The sequence below is a fragment of the Hippoglossus hippoglossus genome, chromosome 9 (genome assembly GCF_009819705.1).
Source record: "Hippoglossus hippoglossus isolate fHipHip1 chromosome 9, fHipHip1.pri, whole genome shotgun sequence".
Lineage (NCBI taxonomy): Eukaryota > Metazoa > Chordata > Actinopteri > Pleuronectiformes > Pleuronectidae > Hippoglossus > Hippoglossus hippoglossus.
The window spans coordinates 2,266,614-2,283,564 of NC_047159.1; the positions used below are offsets into that span (position 1 = coordinate 2,266,614).

General features: G+C 42.8%; 1 protein-coding gene and 2 long non-coding RNA genes across 4 annotated transcripts in view; all 3 read right to left on the bottom strand.

Moving 5' to 3' along the window:
* Positions 1-145: 145 nt before the first annotated feature.
* Positions 146-898, bottom strand: LOC117768116. Its single transcript, XR_004615011.1, has 2 exons — positions 860-898; positions 146-715 (listed from the first exon to the last, which is right to left on the bottom strand). It is a non-coding gene; the product is annotated as an uncharacterized LOC117768116 (long non-coding RNA).
* Positions 899-2,740: 1,842 nt separating this feature from the next.
* The window catches only part of LOC117768117, a 32,969-nt gene continuing 18,758 nt past the window's right edge, over positions 2,741-16,951 (bottom strand). Inside the window, exon 3 of the long non-coding RNA XR_004615012.1 lies at positions 2,741-4,163. This is a non-coding gene — a long non-coding RNA (uncharacterized LOC117768117). The remainder of the gene's footprint in view (positions 4,164-16,951) is intronic.
* tmem175 (transmembrane protein 175) lies at positions 4,593-9,044 on the bottom strand. Of its 2 annotated transcripts, XM_034596224.1 has the most exons (12): positions 9,006-9,044; positions 8,674-8,886; positions 8,085-8,123; positions 7,826-7,923; positions 7,685-7,736; positions 6,979-7,014; positions 6,810-6,893; positions 6,510-6,674; positions 6,317-6,395; positions 5,928-6,063; positions 4,999-5,677; positions 4,593-4,965 (listed from the first exon to the last, which is right to left on the bottom strand). In XM_034596224.1, exons 2-11 carry the CDS (start codon positions 8,872-8,874, stop codon positions 5,005-5,007), a joined length of 1,563 nt encoding a protein of 520 aa, XP_034452115.1. In that variant the 5' UTR covers positions 8,875-8,886; positions 9,006-9,044; the 3' UTR covers positions 4,593-4,965; positions 4,999-5,004. The 2 variants fall into 2 exon arrangements, with proteins under 2 accessions (XP_034452115.1, XP_034452113.1); XM_034596222.1 differs by having other exon boundaries at positions 4,593-5,677; positions 9,006-9,043.

Consider the following 16,951-nt stretch of genomic DNA (forward strand, 5'->3'; position numbering starts at 1 on the left):
TTTACCAGCATGAACTGGGCCCAGAGCGTCGGACACGTGGACCTGAGCTGCCGCCGACCGCCCGGCGCCACTCGTCTCTCTGGGGTTCGGGGTGAAGTCATGATGCAGCAGGGTCGTTAAAGTGTAAACACTGTTTTTCACGGTGTTTGCTCTATTTAAGGATCTTAACCTCATGTAGCATGTTCCTGAGTCCCCTGTCAGGCTTCTGCTTGGATAAGCCATGTTTCTTGTTTTTCCTCCACAGCGTGAACTGTCAGCTTTTAGGTTTCTGTCCGAATCTAAATAAGTCGCACAAAAAGTCAACGGTGTTTGACTGTAGGCATGTTAACGCAGAAACTAGAGCATCAGCCTCACACTCATGTATTGTACATAAATACATTTTGAAGATATTTAGCTAAACAAATACTTAATATATAACTACGTATGTGACCTGCTGGGGTGAAAAGATCACTTTTAAACTAAGAGAAATAATAATAATAATAGCATGAACAAATTAGATTTTTAAAAGTAGGGACGTAGAGTTGATCTGAGGTTGCTGCTTATTTAGAGGGTGTGAACTTTAACTAGAGAATGTGAAAAATAATCTAAAGGAATAGTTCTAACATTTGTAACACATCTGTTTTTCTTTTTGAGAATAAGATGAGATGATTGATTTCAGAGGGGGCTGCTGTCCCTCCTCTTCCTCCTCCTCCTCTTCTTCTTCCTCCTCCTCCTCCTTCAGACCAAGAGCCAAGTTGCAAACAGTTCCTCAGAGCCAGCGTCGCATTAGATGCTTTATTTTATTTGAGCCTCAGTCGGCCAGGACACCTCACATGACGTCTCCAGTGTCAATCACTGTTGATTTGTGATCATCTCAAACTCTCTGAAGGAAACTAAGATGTGTGCTTCTGGAAATGTTGAACTATTCCTTTCTAAAAGACTCGTGCTTCCTGCTTTATTGATTTAACCGATGACTTCAGTTGCACTGTAGCAGTGGAGGTGGTGATGATGGGTGGAGGTGGTGATGATGGGTGGAGGTGGTGATGATGGGTGGAGGTCGACTCTGAACGGTCCCACGTCCTCACTCTTTACTCTTCTTCTCTCCTTATGCTTTAAATCCCCGTCGTACGGATTCAGTTCCGAATGTAGTTTGCAATCTGAGATGTGATCGATGATGACAACCTATGTGCTGTATGACATGTGCGTGTATACAGTATGTGCAGTACTGTATTTACACATATCTGAAGTATATGAAGGGCGGTGGTTTTATTAGCAATATTTTCATCTTATGCAAGTCTGAGAATTATGATTTGGAGGATTTCATTCTACAGGGGATCTGCCTTGTTTCTGATTCTCCAGAGCTCTGCAGAGATGAATGTGAACCAAAGCCCCGTGTGATTAACACAGATTTCCCTCGATTACTGAAACAGCTCCAGGGTCCAGGCCCGGACGCTCGACTCCGTCCTGTTCCGACGACTTCTCCTCAGTGAGGACGGTCGGGGAGAGAGAGAGTCTGGAGCTGGAGCTCTGACAGTTTCATCTGAGGCCCGTGCAATGCGTTTCATTTTATTCTGTCCACTTCCTTCACATGTGGGACGAACAGGATGTCTTCATTTATTTGTCCAGTTTGTCCTTTTTGAAGGTGAATGAGGTGTCGGGGGGGGGGGGGGGGATTTTTTAGGGACCAGCTGTGTCACACTACAACGAAACCTCGTCCTCGGCAAAACACACACTACTGCTTTTCTGTGAGAAACTGTCCAATGTAACACACTGAACAAGATGAAGCAAAACACGTGCGTCGCATCTCTATCGCTGAAATCTGACCAAAAACAGGAAGCAAAACAAATCAAACTGAAAACACTGAAATTATTTGGAAGTTTTGAAACTGTTGTCTGGAGTCTGGAGTGTGTCAGCGGACAAATTATAATTGTTATATACCGTGTTTGTTTCTTTGTTTCCAATTTAATGTTTGATTAGTTCATTTATTTCTTTGTCTGAGAAATGTTGACAAATGTTCCTTTTTAAAGTTCCAGGTTGATGGAATTCTCCAAACCCAAAGATATTTAAATTGATGTAATAATGTTTAACAGGTAAAAACACAAATTTTTTAAAAACTGATTACTAAAATAGTTGCAGGAGGAATTAGTCAATCAGCTTATTAATTTAGAAACAATGACATTAAGCTATTGTCAACTTTACCAAGACGAATACAAGTGAAATTAACTTTCAACTAGAAGCATCGATGAAGTATTATAATTAAGAATATTACATTGACACGCTCAAGACTCCAGTTTCACAGCTGTGGTTGAAATTAGATTTAAGTGTCGACTATTTTATATTTTATTTACGGTGAATGAAACAACCGGTAAAGAAAGAGAAACTAAGTTTTAGAAGCTGAAACGTCAGGTAATGATGCACTGCTGATGTTTGGTTGCTCGTCTTTTTAATTGATCCTTTCTCTGTATATTTTGTTTGATTTGCTTTGAGGAGAAATGTTTTCTAATGAAAATCTATAGCTTTTTGGAGTGGATAATATTTAAAGGTTATACTGAGGAAGTATGCTGTTAATATAGGGGCAGTAGAAATCTGTATAAACCACGTGTTGATATCTTGTTAGGGATATTGCAGCTGTTTACTGTATGAAGGTGAATAAAGTTGTTTTTTCTTTAAAATGTCTTGAAACCTGTTCGTTCATCGTGTTTCATATGTTTTTCTAAAAATGACAAGTGGTTGAATTTCGAGTTAAAATTAACAATTTCAGATTTATTCACAAAACAAAGACGTGTGAAAAGGCAGATTCAGAGTTTGAACTGGTGAAGCAATAACACAATAAATAGACATTGATGCTTTGACAATAGAAATCTGTCAATCAACACTGAACAATGTTGGAGGAGTGACGAGAGAAAACTAGAATTACATCACTGGTTGTATACGTGTGTATATATTTCTACAAACTTTTATCATATAAAGGTCACGGTAACCTTTGACAACTGAAACACTAACATGACGTTGTGGACGGACGGACGACATGAAGCAAGCTGCCCACGGCCGATGGCTGATGGATGACAAAAAAATAATTCTTGCATCAATTCCTAGATCGAATTGTTGATTAATTCATGCTAGATATGTAAACTTAAACCAAAGCTGACTAAAAAACAAGAGATACACAAACAGCAAAATATCAATAAGCTTTTCATTCAACAAACAAGCAAAGAGAAAGATCATTACAACAAATAAAAGATTAGTGCTACGGTTGGGACTCAAAAGACTCTTTATGTCTCTAAACTCTGAAAATATGGCTTAAAATACATTATGTCATATGTATACGTTCAAAGGTCAAACTGACGACATTTTGGGTTCATTATTTTGGACTTTCACAATAAATATCAGACAAGTTCTGGCTTTCGTTCCTCCATAAAGTCCTGAAAACAAAAGTACTTCATCTAAATTAATCCACGCTTGATACATAAAAACAAACCAGAGTTGCTGCTGATCTGCAGCTGAGCTAAAAAACAAAAACAAACATCAGTTTTCAGTCTAATCACATTCGAGCATTTGACAGAAAATTGATAATTCAACGTTTCCTTCTCGTCACTCGTCCAAACTCTGAAGAAAACGAACTCTCCTCCATCACGTGACAGATTTCCATTAAAGTGCATTTCAGATTTGAGCCGATATATAAAACTCATCAGTACATCAAAGCGCGTGACATCATCGCAGCAGTAGCTCAGGACGCGCGACAGTGACACCTCCTGGTGAAACCTTGACACACAAGCAGAAACATACATTTTTCCAATAATCTTACGCTGAAATGACGCAACATTTAAAGTTTTCAAGAACTGAACGTCTGAAACTAAAACCAACAACAGCCCTGCGTCATAATCCCACAGTTTTCTCATTTCAATACATTTCTTATTAAAAGATAACAGTGGAGGGAATATGACTGTGGGGACATATTTGACAATATTCCTGTTGCTGTGACACACAAACATCGTAATATTTTGAGATTAGTGCAATTTGAGATGGCGCTACCCGCTCAGTGTAACGTTTAAAGTGCCCAACGCTCCAGACTTAAACCCAATCCGAACTCAGTCTAGGATTTGAGCCAAAGTCTGGAAAAACCAACGTGCCCTTGAGCAAAGTATTCAGAAGTTCTTCTGCCCTCAGCGCTCCTGTGTGAATTTCTGCAGCTGGCCCAGAAACTGAACCATAAAATTATAAAGTTTTTTTTTTCTTTCTGCTCCGTTGAATTTGTGTGTTCCGGCATGTGTTGAATAATTAAAAAAATGTGTGTGCTAGCTACATGATTTGAAGCCATTCCCCAAATCAGCCATCCTCAAAGACTGTAAATAAAGATGGACGACATGACAGCTCAGTGAAAGTAAAGCCAAAACATTTAGATCGCCCCCCCCCCCCCGGTGGCCGGTTCAAGTATAGATTCCTTCAAGTTTGTTTTTAATGAGTAATTTGATGTTAAAGCTAAACGGGTGGAACATCATGACTGACGGCAGAGACTCACTCCACGATCACTACTGCGCAAACTCCAAATAACATCAGAACTCCAAGATGGCGACGCCCGAATCTGAGATATTTTGGCTTCATATCACTCATCCAAACTGTCTGATTTGGATGAGTGATAAAAGCAAAGCTGGAAACTTTAGTGAGGGTTATTTGAAAAAAGGCTTTGGTTGCTTTGAGATGATAGCGTTGGCATATCTTCAGTTAGAAGGACTAAACGAGTGGAGAGGCTTTGTCTGTCAGGATCCTTCACTACTCTGCTCCACCACGAGTTACCTTCACCTCTACAGGTCCATATTCCACCTTCAACACCTGTGGTCACATCTTATCGATCGCCTCTCAAGATTTGAACCACTTTAAATGCTAAACAGAGAAGAATCCATTTTCCGTTTTGTTCCTGATTCAAACCCCAACAGGCTCCTGATGAGAGGTCGTTTCTAACACTTTCAGAAACAAACTGTTTCAGCAGTGACGCCTCGCAGCGCCGCCACTTCCCTTTAAGCTAGTTTATGCCACTACAGTGTTGAACGGCACTCTGGCCTCGTCAACGTCCTCCTCTACAACAATCCTCAGGTCCGGCCTATCGGGAGAGAAGATCTGCCGTATTAGCGCGAGCCCGACTCGCACCAACAGCCTCAACACGAGAAAGGCAAAAGGCACCGTGATCTCCATCAGGTGGAAAATTGAAGCGCTGAATTTACTTAGAATACACGTCAGGAAAAATGTCCCTAACGCTACGCAGGGGTACAGAGATAGTTTAGCTAGCATGAACGCATGCTCCCGTCCACCGTACCGCACGTACGGGTGCAGAGTTTCCCGCTCGTTGTAAAGAGCGGCCACCCAAATGGTCAGCTGAAAAATACCTGCGAAGAAAATAATCACACAGCTGATCTGAATGGCTTCTAGTTCATTCCGGGAGTTGGGCGAGAATTCTTGCGTTAGCTGGTAGGCTAACGGTAACCCTCCGACAAATGCCAGTGAGAAGGTGTTCAGCAGGCCCATGAAGCGCGTTGTCTTGGTGACGTGGAGGAAGAGCGAGTGGTGGACGAACCAGAGGAGGCCGACGGTGGCAAAGGAGCCGAAGTAGGCGAGGTACTCCGGACCGTAGGCCTGCAGAGCTGCTACCAGGCTGCCGCCAAACTGGTCCCGTACAACGGCCGGGTCTGGAACGTTGTCCTCGCTGAAAGGAAGGAACCAACAAGGTATAACGTTTGTCAACCTTTCTGTTTATCGCACCTATAGGTGATTAGTTCAGGTTTCATAGAGCCAGCGTTTGTTTTGTCCATTTGGGGCTACTGTAGAAAGATGCTGCTGTAGCATCTCAAACTCAATAAAGATATAAAGGGTTCACTCGATTCTTAGGTTCTGGTTATTTTAGCCATCTGATAGTTATCTGTCTTTCCCATTCAAGGTAATGAAGAGAATCAAACCATATGTCCAAGATGAGAAGCGTTGCTACGATGGCGTAAACTCCGTCACTGAAAGCCTCCACCCGTTCTTTAGTGAGCGGTTCATCAGGCAGGAAGGTGTAGAACATCAAGGAGTCTGGAGACTCGTCCGCGGGACCTGGAACGGACACAAATGAGTAAACGTAGGTTAACCTTCTACAGAAAGACGACTGACTCCTTTCCCATTGCCAGTAGAGGAGTCATTTCCCCCAGTGCGTCATAGTCAACGTCACAAAGGCCCTGAACACTGCGATGCTCTCACCTCGCTGGTTTGCCAAATTGGCGTCTTCACCCAGGTCTCATGTTCCCATCACAGTGTTTGTGACCAGTGGAAAAGGGATTTTAGTGTCAGGGAAAACTCTCGTACTTACCGATTGCTTTGCTGCGACACCACTTCAGACCCCGGGAGATGTAAGGCAGGAAGATAACGATGGCTAACAGCACGTAGGACTAAAAAAAACACAAAGAATATAATCAAACGTCACAACACAACAACAGAGTACAAGACGAATGGAACCCCGAGGAAGACGATTGTCCTCTGATGAAAAACAAGATGTCACCCACCAGCTGGAAGAAGATGACGGAGAAGATGCTGGCGAAGAGGCACATGAGGGGAACTCTCATGATGACTTTGAGGATGTGGTGCTTATAGAACGTCCGGTTCTCTGAGATCTGGATCTGTTCGTTCAGGAGGAACGGGCGACTGAAGGCGTACAACACGATCACCGACTGCAGAGACAAGAGACACAGGAAGTCGTGACGCGACCACACAGAGTGAAAATAAGAAACAAGACAACTTCGCATTTAGTTCCAACACAAAATAACAAAGAATGTGATGGATTAATACTTTGTTTCTAGCCTCACCTGAAGGACGCCAGTCACCATCACACAAGCACAGAACAGGAGAATCCCCAGGATCTTCTCGGGGAACGTCGCCATTAAAGAAAACTGCAAGAGAAAAGATCACGTGCAGAGAATGAGGAGCTTGAATGGATGAATTGATCTAATTTAACTTCCACTGACTCGTACTCACCGTGTACGGTAGAAAGGTGATCACCATCATGCAGGCCTGGAAACAGAAGGAAGAAGAGAGAAGGAAACGTGGTCACGAGAGAAAAGGTTCATTCATCGCACATAAAGTCCTGAAAACATGATTCTGATGATTTCATCCCACCAACATAAACAAATCATCTATTAATTATAAGATAAATACTTTAATTCATATGACAGAGTTGTTTTTTTAAATATTTGAAGACCCAATGAAATGAAAAAATACAATTTACCAGTTTTTATTCAGTGTCCACGTGTTAAATGTTATTTATATGTCAAAATACAATATCATAGTATTTGTCCATCTAAATCTCTGTCTCTTCTCGTCCTGTAAAATGTGATGACTCATACTTCCCTCAGGGACATTTTCTAATTCAGCGTTTTCAGAACTTTAACACTTCTCTATGCAGCTTTGTGTTTAACTCTAATATAAATGTAATAATTAATTAATTTAATTATGTGTAAATATGACAAATCAATGCATCTGTTTCGCAGAGTTTTCCAAAAACTTGTTTCCTTTATGTCACAATTAAAAACTTGACAGAACCATCGTTCACACTAACATCTTGTTTATTTATATTTCGGACTAATGTTGAATGTTGAATGTTTGAATAAATATCCAAGATGGTAAAAATAAACTTGTATTAACAGGATGCTCCTGAACTCCTGATTTCCTCGGTGACACTTACGAGGTTCAACAAGGCGAGGCAGTCGTCGATGCGCACAATCACCTGAAATAACCTGTGAAATGGAAAAACAAACCAGTGATGAATAATAATAATAATAAGCGACTGAAATCAGCTGCTGTGATCATAACGTAGCCAACTCACCTGATGTGAGCCGCCCACGCCACAGTCACGATCAGGAAGGTCATCAGGTAAACAGCGATCTTTGTGGTGAGCAGGAGCTGAACGCTTTGTCTCAACTCCTGCAACAGACAAGGATTTACAACATGTTCACGGTGAAGATGAACTGAAACTGTTTTAATATCAATATGGTGAATATTCTTAAACTTAATATCTGTGGTTACTTCCTGACTCCAGGTTTTTTTAATGCTACAACACGTGAATCACTGAAGTCATTACGTACCTCGTCATCTTCCACCTTCGTATGGGCGACGGGTAAGATCTGAAAAAACGTGAAATGAAAAGTTTCATTTGACAAAATCAAATGTTTGTGAGGTTTTTTTACATCTGATGATGAAATCTGATTTTCATTTGAATCCTAATAACTGATGATAAGGAGGAGTCTCTGCATTGAGGCCCCGCCCACACATGCCCTCGACCAACTGAAAGCTGTCAATCATGATGTTTTCAACTCGTTTTATAGCATCAAACACATTTATTCTGAAATATGTATTTGAGCTTAACCTCGTTGGTTGATTTGCTTCATGTCCCATCCACTAACATAGAGGAGGTCGGGTTTGTCTCATCTTTTAACTTGTGATGAAGAGGGTGGGGGTGATGCTGTGCTGCACCTCCTCAGCCTCAGCAACTTATCTTAAGTTTATCTTATCTTATATCTTATATCTTATCTTATGATGGGATCTGCGATGATGGAGATGAGAGCATCTGTGGGAGGACTGGGTTTCTTATCTTAAGTTTATCTTATCTTATCTTATCTTATATCTTATCTTATCTTATCTTATCTTATATCTTATCTTCTGATGGGGTCTCACCATGACAGTGGCGATGATGGAGATGAGAGCATCGCTGTAGGCCAGCAGTCTGTGGGAGGACTGGGTGCTGCTCGGCTCCTCCCCCTCGGACGGACTGACGCTGCCCGGGAAGGAGGAGGAGGAGGCGGCGTGGCTCCTCGTCTCCTTCCCCTCCACCGGCTCCTCGACCTGCTGCTCGATGATGTCTTCGTGTCCCTCCATGGTGGAGGAGCCCAGAGGAGCTCAGGGGAGGCACACGGAGTTTAGGGGAGGCACACGGAGCCACACGGAGCTCAGGGGAGGCACACGGAGTTTAGGGGAGGCACACGGAGGTCGGAGGAGGCACACGGAGCTCAGAGGAGCCACACGGAGCTCGGAGGAGCCACAAGGAGCTCGGAGGAGCTCAGGGGAGGCACAAGGAGCTCGGAGGAGCTCGGAGGAGCCACAAGGAGCCCGGAGGAGGCACAAGGAGCCCGGAGGAGCCACACGGAGCTCAGGGGAGGCACACGGAGCTTGCAGGAGCTCGGAGGAGGCACACGGAGCTCGGAGGAGCCACACGGAGCTCAGGGGAGGCACACGGAGCTTGCAGGAGCTCGGAGGAGGCACACGGAGCTCGGAGGAGCCACACGGAGCTCAGGGGAGGCACACGGAGCTCGGAGGAGCTCGGAGGAGCTCAGAGAAGCCACACGGAGCTCGGAGGAGCCACACGGAGCTTGGAGGAGCCCAGAGGGGCCACACGGAGGTCGGAGGAGCTCAGAGGAGCTCGGAGGAGGCACACGGAGCTCGGAGGAGCCACAGACAGAATCCACGGGGCCCGTGTTTGTTTGCAAACAGACGAGAATCAGCTGATAGAGGGCGGGGAAACCGGAAGCAGCTCCACTTCCTGTTCCGTGCAAAGATCGTCTACTGAGTGAGAATAGCCGCTCTGTTTTTTTTAGTAGAGAGGATACAAATAAAGAGACAATAACTTATGAATAGATAACAAGAGAAACAAATGATCATTTAAAATGATACATATTTTGTGTTTTATTATTAATTTCATATCATGTATTCTGTGTACAGTGAGTTGTAAAAATGTAAAATAGAATAAACGCAGTTAATGAAAGAAGTCGAAAATCAGACAGAAGTTTATAAACATAGAAACATGCAGAGAATAAAAACCTGAAAGAAGAGGATGGATGAGTCGTTGTAGAATAACGATGTAAAAGGTCACGTGTCTCATTTCCATTTTTATTTCTGTAGTTTATTAGAAGATCCAGAGGCAGCAAAGTGTAAAAGACTATAAGTCACTATGAAGAAAGAAAGAAAGAAAGAAAGAAAGATGAATAGATACAACAATGAGCGGCAATAAAAAAAGAAAGAATATTTCAAACTGAAGTCTTACCTTCATATTTCCACCAGGGGGCAGTAGTGGTGTGAACAGGAGGCTCCACATGAACACATGATACAAATCTATATTAAATGTGACACTGTATTTACATCCAAAAACCACAACATCTCTATATTTCTACAGCTGACAGGTAGAGTTTTACACATTTATATCTTTTACATGTGTTTTTATGTTTCCTTATATTGTGAATTTTGTGACATCTGAAGTCTGAAGGGAATTAATCGTTCATCTCTGTCAGATTCACAATAAATGATCTATATAAACTCTAATCTGTTCACCTTTGAGTGCAACTGAACATTTTTACCAAAATACAAGAAGTTCCTGACGCTATTGTTGAGATATGGTATTATGTGATGAGTGGTTATTGTTATTAAAGAGCAGCGTAACACAGACCTCCATCAGACAACAGACGATTACATAACACGGTGCAGACTGTGGATTTCATGGCTTAACTCCTTCCACCAGACAGCAGATTAATTCAATCTCATTTCCCCCAACATGTGGTGGCGCCACACATCTGGAGCAGCTGAAAAAAAACAAAAAAACAACATCTGTAATATTACAATATTTTGTGTCTCTGCTCATATGAGAAACCCCAAATATTTAAATTAAACCTCACAAAAGGAGCACTTCTCTCTCCTCCTGTCCGTCACCACGACGTGTTGCATGATGGGATTTATTCTGCTGGGCGCCAGCTGCCGTGTAACACTGGACGTGAACATGCAGCCTCTCCTCTCAGCCTAAGCTCCTTTTACATGTTCAGGACAAACTGCTGCAGAATCACAGCATCGTTTATTCTGAAGGATGAAACTGGGCTGATGTTTCCCCCTTTACAATAAGATTGTTCATGCTTTGATCGTCTTTCACTGCCTTAAACGTGTTTGTTTGTAAAGTTGTGTTGATGCTTCAGAATTATTCCTTGTCAATAGTTGAATCGTCCTCAAACTCTTCTACGATAAACTGTCACTTTTTATTGTTTGTGTGACGTTTCACTCTGTTTTGACAGCATCAAATATTTAATTCAAACCATAACTTAACAGAAAACTGAAAACTTTATCTGATGCATGTGTTGACTTTTTAGTTCTCTTCATGTCCCATCTGCTAACATGGAGGAGGTGGGGGTTTATGACCTTTGCTGCAGCCAGCCACCAGAGGGCGATCAAGAGGATTTGGCTTCACTTTTGAAGAGCGACAATGTCACATATCACGTCCTTCCACCAAGTTTCTCTCTTAATCCCTCAATTCTATTTGTGTGTAAAGCTGCTAACAAACAGATAAACAAACAAACACTTCTACCTCAGGAACATCAGCAGGAGGCATCTCCAGCCCACTGCCCCTTCACCGGGTTCTGACACCACATCAAAATCTATTTCCCCCGAGAGACGTCCAGGTGGAGGCCCATCTGTCGAGGACTCGTCTCCGTGACAGCACATCAGTCTTTCCTGCTCGTTTCCCGTCCTCCTGACCCCTCTCCTCCTCTCCTCCTCTCCTCCTCGTGCCATCTCTGGATCTCCAGTGTTCACATCCCATTATAGAGACATTACTTAGTCTGGGATATTGTTGTTGTAACCCAGGCCGTCCCTTCCCCAGGTGTGAGCCCTGATACCTTAATCAGTGTTGGCAGGAGAAGTGGCTGCCATCACATCCCTGCTGTCTGGATATACAGCTCATCACCCCGACTTAATAAACTCTGTCAGATGTAACGGAGGAGCTGACGGCGGCGCCTTCCCTCAAAGACCCTGCTGCGACCACAGTTCATCACACGACGCTCTGAAGGACGGGGTTACGGGACATATGGTTTCCAGGGTCAACTGTCAACAGAGACGTTTGATTATTCCTTCATAAAATAAATATCTATTTGAGAGACTCAACTCCTTGTGCATTTATTTAAACGTGTGTTTTAAGAGATCTACATACCTGCACGTTGTGGTGTCAATGACAGAGTGAGGATGCATCGTTGATCTTTATTTACAGTCACAGTCGAGTTTACCAACAGATTAAATCTTGTATTAGCTCATTCAGCAGATTTCTTCTCGCAGCTCTTTGGTAAATAAGGTTGAGCTTTTTTTTAATTCCTCACAGAGCGAAGCCGTCCAACTGTAAAACCGTGAGATTCAAACGATCGTTTTCATTCACGTCTCTAATTCAATATCTCAAATCTGAAATAACTACATCAAGATAAATAATCTGCAACAATATTGCACATATTGTAAATCGTAAATTTATATTGCACGTTTCTACTACGGCCCAATATTGTATGTAGTATTTCTATTTTAATCTTATTTATTCTAGATTCAGTTTCAGTTCTTGTTTTGCATTTCTTGCCCTCGTGCTCCTGTATCACTTTTGAATTGATGCAGAATCACTAGATGTAAACTTCTCGTCTCGTAAACGAGGAAACATCTTCCTCTTGTTCTGCTTCTGATCATCAAACTCTCCCTGACTCTGCTGTGAAGGTGCAACACAGCACCGTCAAAATAAAAAAGACCTTTTACCCTCAGTAAATCTCTCATGGGCAACGAGCGTATGAAAATATAATATGAATTTCTCGCCTCCTTCTAAACGACACCTTTGACTCACGTCTGTCTCAATTGCTGCTCTATTTCCATCTGGTCGTTAATCTCCTCATTTGCGTTGCGGTGGTGTGTCGGCGCCCGGCGGTGATGTGGCTGCTCCAACCTTTCACTCCTCGTCAAGTCGCTAATACCAAAACGTCAGAGCTGCAGGTGTCATTATGGATCCAAGACATTTACAGAGTGAACGACTTTTATCACAGAGATAATAATGAGCAGTTATGACTCAATCACAGGAGTCGAGATGAGTTTTATTACAACAGCACAGAACAGACAGACTTTTGTCGATATAAATAAATAAGCAAATCACCATATTTTGTTAATGGTCAGCATCTTTTTAAAGTGACCCAACTAATATGGGAATATATTTGTATAATCATGCAACACTATGTCACATTTATTGATCAACAGCGCCCCCTGCAGCCACATGTGGTGAGTAAAGTCTATCAACGTGTTGAGTGGACACAACTGAACGCTGGATATTACCCATGATCCTCGGCTTCCTTCTTCATATTTTAAAAGTCTCTGGTTTTTAATGACGTCTAAGTCTTTTTAACAGATCTACAGTCGAATAGACCATAAAGCACTGTATGCATCGACGTGTGGATACCTTGTGATTGACAGCTAGTACCGTCCAATGGGTGGAGGTGGGCGTGCAGTGTCCTCGAGCTCTCAGTCAGGCTCCACCCCCTGCTCCTCCAAATATGGTTACTTGTGGTTTAAAGAAAACGAGACGGCTCTGGACTAAATACCAAAATCAAGGTTTCAAACTGCAGCTCACAAACCAAACGGTTGACGTCACGGCGGTTTGATACCCGAGGGTGGTTTTCCTTCCCCTGCGACCCGACCTTGGATAAGTGGTGAAAAGTGGGTGGATGAGAATTAAAATGACGTTTAGAGAAATGACCACAGAGCCTTTAAATCCCGGAGCCGCTCAACGACAGCCACTGAACGTAAACACAACTTTACCTCTTCTGACAGTGGAAGGTCGCTCGTCCCGCAGACGTCTGGAGAGAGAGAGAGCGCGCCTCGCCCCTGCTGCTGCAGCTGTCCAACCTTTATTTACAATCTGCTGAGTGTACAGTTCGTGCTGCGCCCCGGCCCAGCGCTGCACATCTTATTGATGGGTCTATTTGCCAAGTGGCGGAGGATTGGCGGTGGAGGTCAATTCCATTACACCCGGCCTGTGTAGTGTCCACACGCCTCAGCCCGGAGGCTCTCAGGGAGATTGTGGGAGCGGAGGAGAGAAAGTCTCGTTCTTTTGATCCGAACTTCTTCATGGACCAACGGGCTCACATGCGAGGTTGGACCTGAGCTTGTGAAGCTTCTTCTTCATCATCAACACGATACTTCACATTCACACAGATGAACAGTCACAGTCGGGACCAGTCGTCTGATGTTCTGTCAACACACGACTTAAAGCTCAGATCGGAAATTCTACCTTTCTTCTGCCAGTTTATATTTTATTTAAAAAGAAATTCACCTTCACCAAATTATAAATAAACAAACAAAGAGACAGAGAGCATGTCTGTAAATAAAGATGGACGACATGACAGGCCCCCAAAAGTGAAGCCAAAGCGTCCTGATTGCCACCTGGTGGTTGGCTGCAGCATAGGTGATTAATCTTGCCTCCTCCACGTTAATGGATGGGACATGGACCAAAATATAAATAACACTTTAAATGATTACATTTTAGGTTGTTCTTGTTACACTGATGTGTTTTCATATTTTTGATAACTTGGGACGTCATGGTTATTGACAGCTGAGACTGACTTCTGTGTATCGATACAAATCTCTCATGGAAATCATTCATTTATTTTCCTGTATCAGAACACATTGTTTATAAGCAGCAGAAACACGCACAGTCAATACAAACTGTTATTGGTTTGAAACCAAAATGTCAAATTGAATAATGACTTAATAATCAAATCTGAAAAGCAGGTTTCAGAAGAAGTACATTCAATTAATTGATTGAAAATATATTTTTCTTTAAAGGTCGCACACAGTTAAATTGAGTAAATCTGATCAAATTGTTCATATCTGATAATATCTGCAGCAGGATGCACCTCAGACGATTACTTTAACGTTTTCATTTGATCAAATCTCGTCTTTTTCTGCTTCCTGCAGAATAAAAGCAGAAATCTTGGACGTCAGCTCCCACATCTGGACCCAGTCTGTGCCTCAGAATTACCCAGAAGGCCCGTGGTGTGTTTGAGCCGGTCAGAAGGAAATAAAGGAGGTAATGAGCCTTCGCTTCAAACCCGATTACCCAGGAGCCTTTGCTGTGACCCGGCCCGGCCAGGCGTGGCTACAGTTCGGTGAAATGGAGAATGACGGATGAGATATTCTGCCTCGTTCGCTGGTTAAAACAACTCCACCGAGAAAATGATTAATTTGTGGAAAAAAAAAAGGGACTTAATGAGATAAAACGTTCAGTATCGTGAGGAGACTGTTTCAGGATCTGTGGAGGGCAGAATTAATGATGTTGTTCTGTGATGTGTGAGCGAAAGAGGAGAGGAGACGGAGAAAAGAACAAGGATATGATATCATAACTGGTGTTTACGCCTTTAAAGAAACACAGAATAACACGTTTCAATGATTTAGTTTTTTGTTTTCCAGCCTGAAAACATTAAAATGTAAATATTTTCCTTCACGTCTCCATCATTTCCAGATTGTGACACATTCTGGATGTTGGCACTGACGCTCCAGCGCTCTGGCTTACTGGCAGTTTATGTGATTGGAGCTAAAGCTTTGTGTGGCCTAGATAGTCTGAGCTAATACGGAGGTGCTGACCACTCTGCTAACAATTCTGAATTTAACGTTATGGAGTCAAACCGTCTGACGGATGAATAAGAACGTACAACATTTAACATCATCCAACCTTTTGGATATTTTTGTGCAGTTTGTCTTTATTGATCGGAAAGTAAGTGTGAAATGGGAGAGAGACTAGAGATACTTCTACAAACATTCATAAACAATGCACAGTGACATATGTTGGACTCAAGAATGACCTGATTCAATTTTGGTGGTCAGAGGTTAAAGGTCAAGGTCACTGCGGCCTCACAAATCATGTTTGTGGCTTTAATTGAACTCAAAGATGAACTTATTAGATCTCAATCATTACTGTTACTGGTGGTTATCGTCACGTTATTGCATTTGCAACATTTGCTCTCCTGCATGGAGGTTAACTGAAAACCTACCGTGGCCCCAGAGCTCTCTGCATGTGCCCACAGGTTCTACACTGTGATCCATCATTGCAGAGACACAACAGTACACACACTTCTCCTCAGTATCACTAGTATCATCTCTCTATAGCCGGAGTTCACCCAGATGTGACATCACAGGCAGAAGTAGGACTCGCTCCTGACGGCTTGTTGATGGACGACTCCGGTGTGGGTTCTCGTCCCTGCTCATGGGCTGAAGGCAGATCGACCTGAACAAGATACACACAAGGTCACAGCTTTTCTATCTGTAGTAATTAACACAACCATAAATCCATTAATTTCACTTTAATGACACTCACTTCTATCACCAGCACGGAGCTTTACTGCTCTTCAAGGGGATGAAACGACTGTAGCTTATGTGTGTGTGTGTGTGTGTGTGTGTGTGTGTGTGTGTGTGTGTGTGTGTGTGTGTGTGCGTGTGTGTGTGTGTGTGTGTGTGTGTTCAGCTCACCTCCATCAAATCACGACTCGTTGACTAAATACAGTTGTGGCGTTCAGAGATTAAATCAGATTTGTGACACTGTGTGACATTAAGCGAAGTGCTGATAATCCCAGTGATGAACGTACAGAGGTCATCAACTCACGTTCAACACCTGAAAGCTTTTTCTACGGTGTTTCACTCAGTTTACTAAGTTTAACAAACAGGTCTGACAAGATCATGTGGACTCAAGCAGTCGACAGCTCTGAGTTTACAACGTCCAGATGCATGAGAACCCAAACGTGGGGGGGGGGCCTTCGATCGCAGGGCCCAGCTTGTTTCTTAGATAAAGTGAGACCCGAACTTGTCAAGTCAATAAGAATGAGTACGAGGCTGCTTGACCTTGTAGAGGTTAGAGGTGACACTGGGGCACACTCTGAAAGAGAGAGGGTACAAGTCAGATCAGCAATTATGTTAATTTCAAAGCTTTCCAGGGATTAGATTAAAACTGTAATGTGTTGGTTTATGGTTGGTTTTTCTGGACGCTAAACTTTGTCCCAATCAAACTACTGGATTTGAGGTGGTTACACTGAAGTGTAAGTGTTACACGCTCTATCTTGGTGGTTCGGACCAAACGTGGTAGAACCTTCAGCACCTGTATGGTCTCGCAGATAATCTTAAACGTTACATTTTC

Coding starts and splice junctions, on each gene's coding strand:
- tmem175 (XM_034596224.1), bottom strand. CDS start 8,874: ATGGAGGGACACGAAGACATCATCGAGCAGCAGGTCGAGGAGCCGGTG. Junction 6,894..6,978: donor TCACCTTTCTACCGTACACG/GTGAGTACGAGT, acceptor TTTCTCTTGCAG/TTTTCTTTAATGGCGACGTT. Junction 6,064..6,316: donor GTGTCGCAGCAAAGCAATCG/GTAAGTACGAGA, acceptor TGTCCGTTCCAG/GTCCCGCGGACGAGTCTCCA.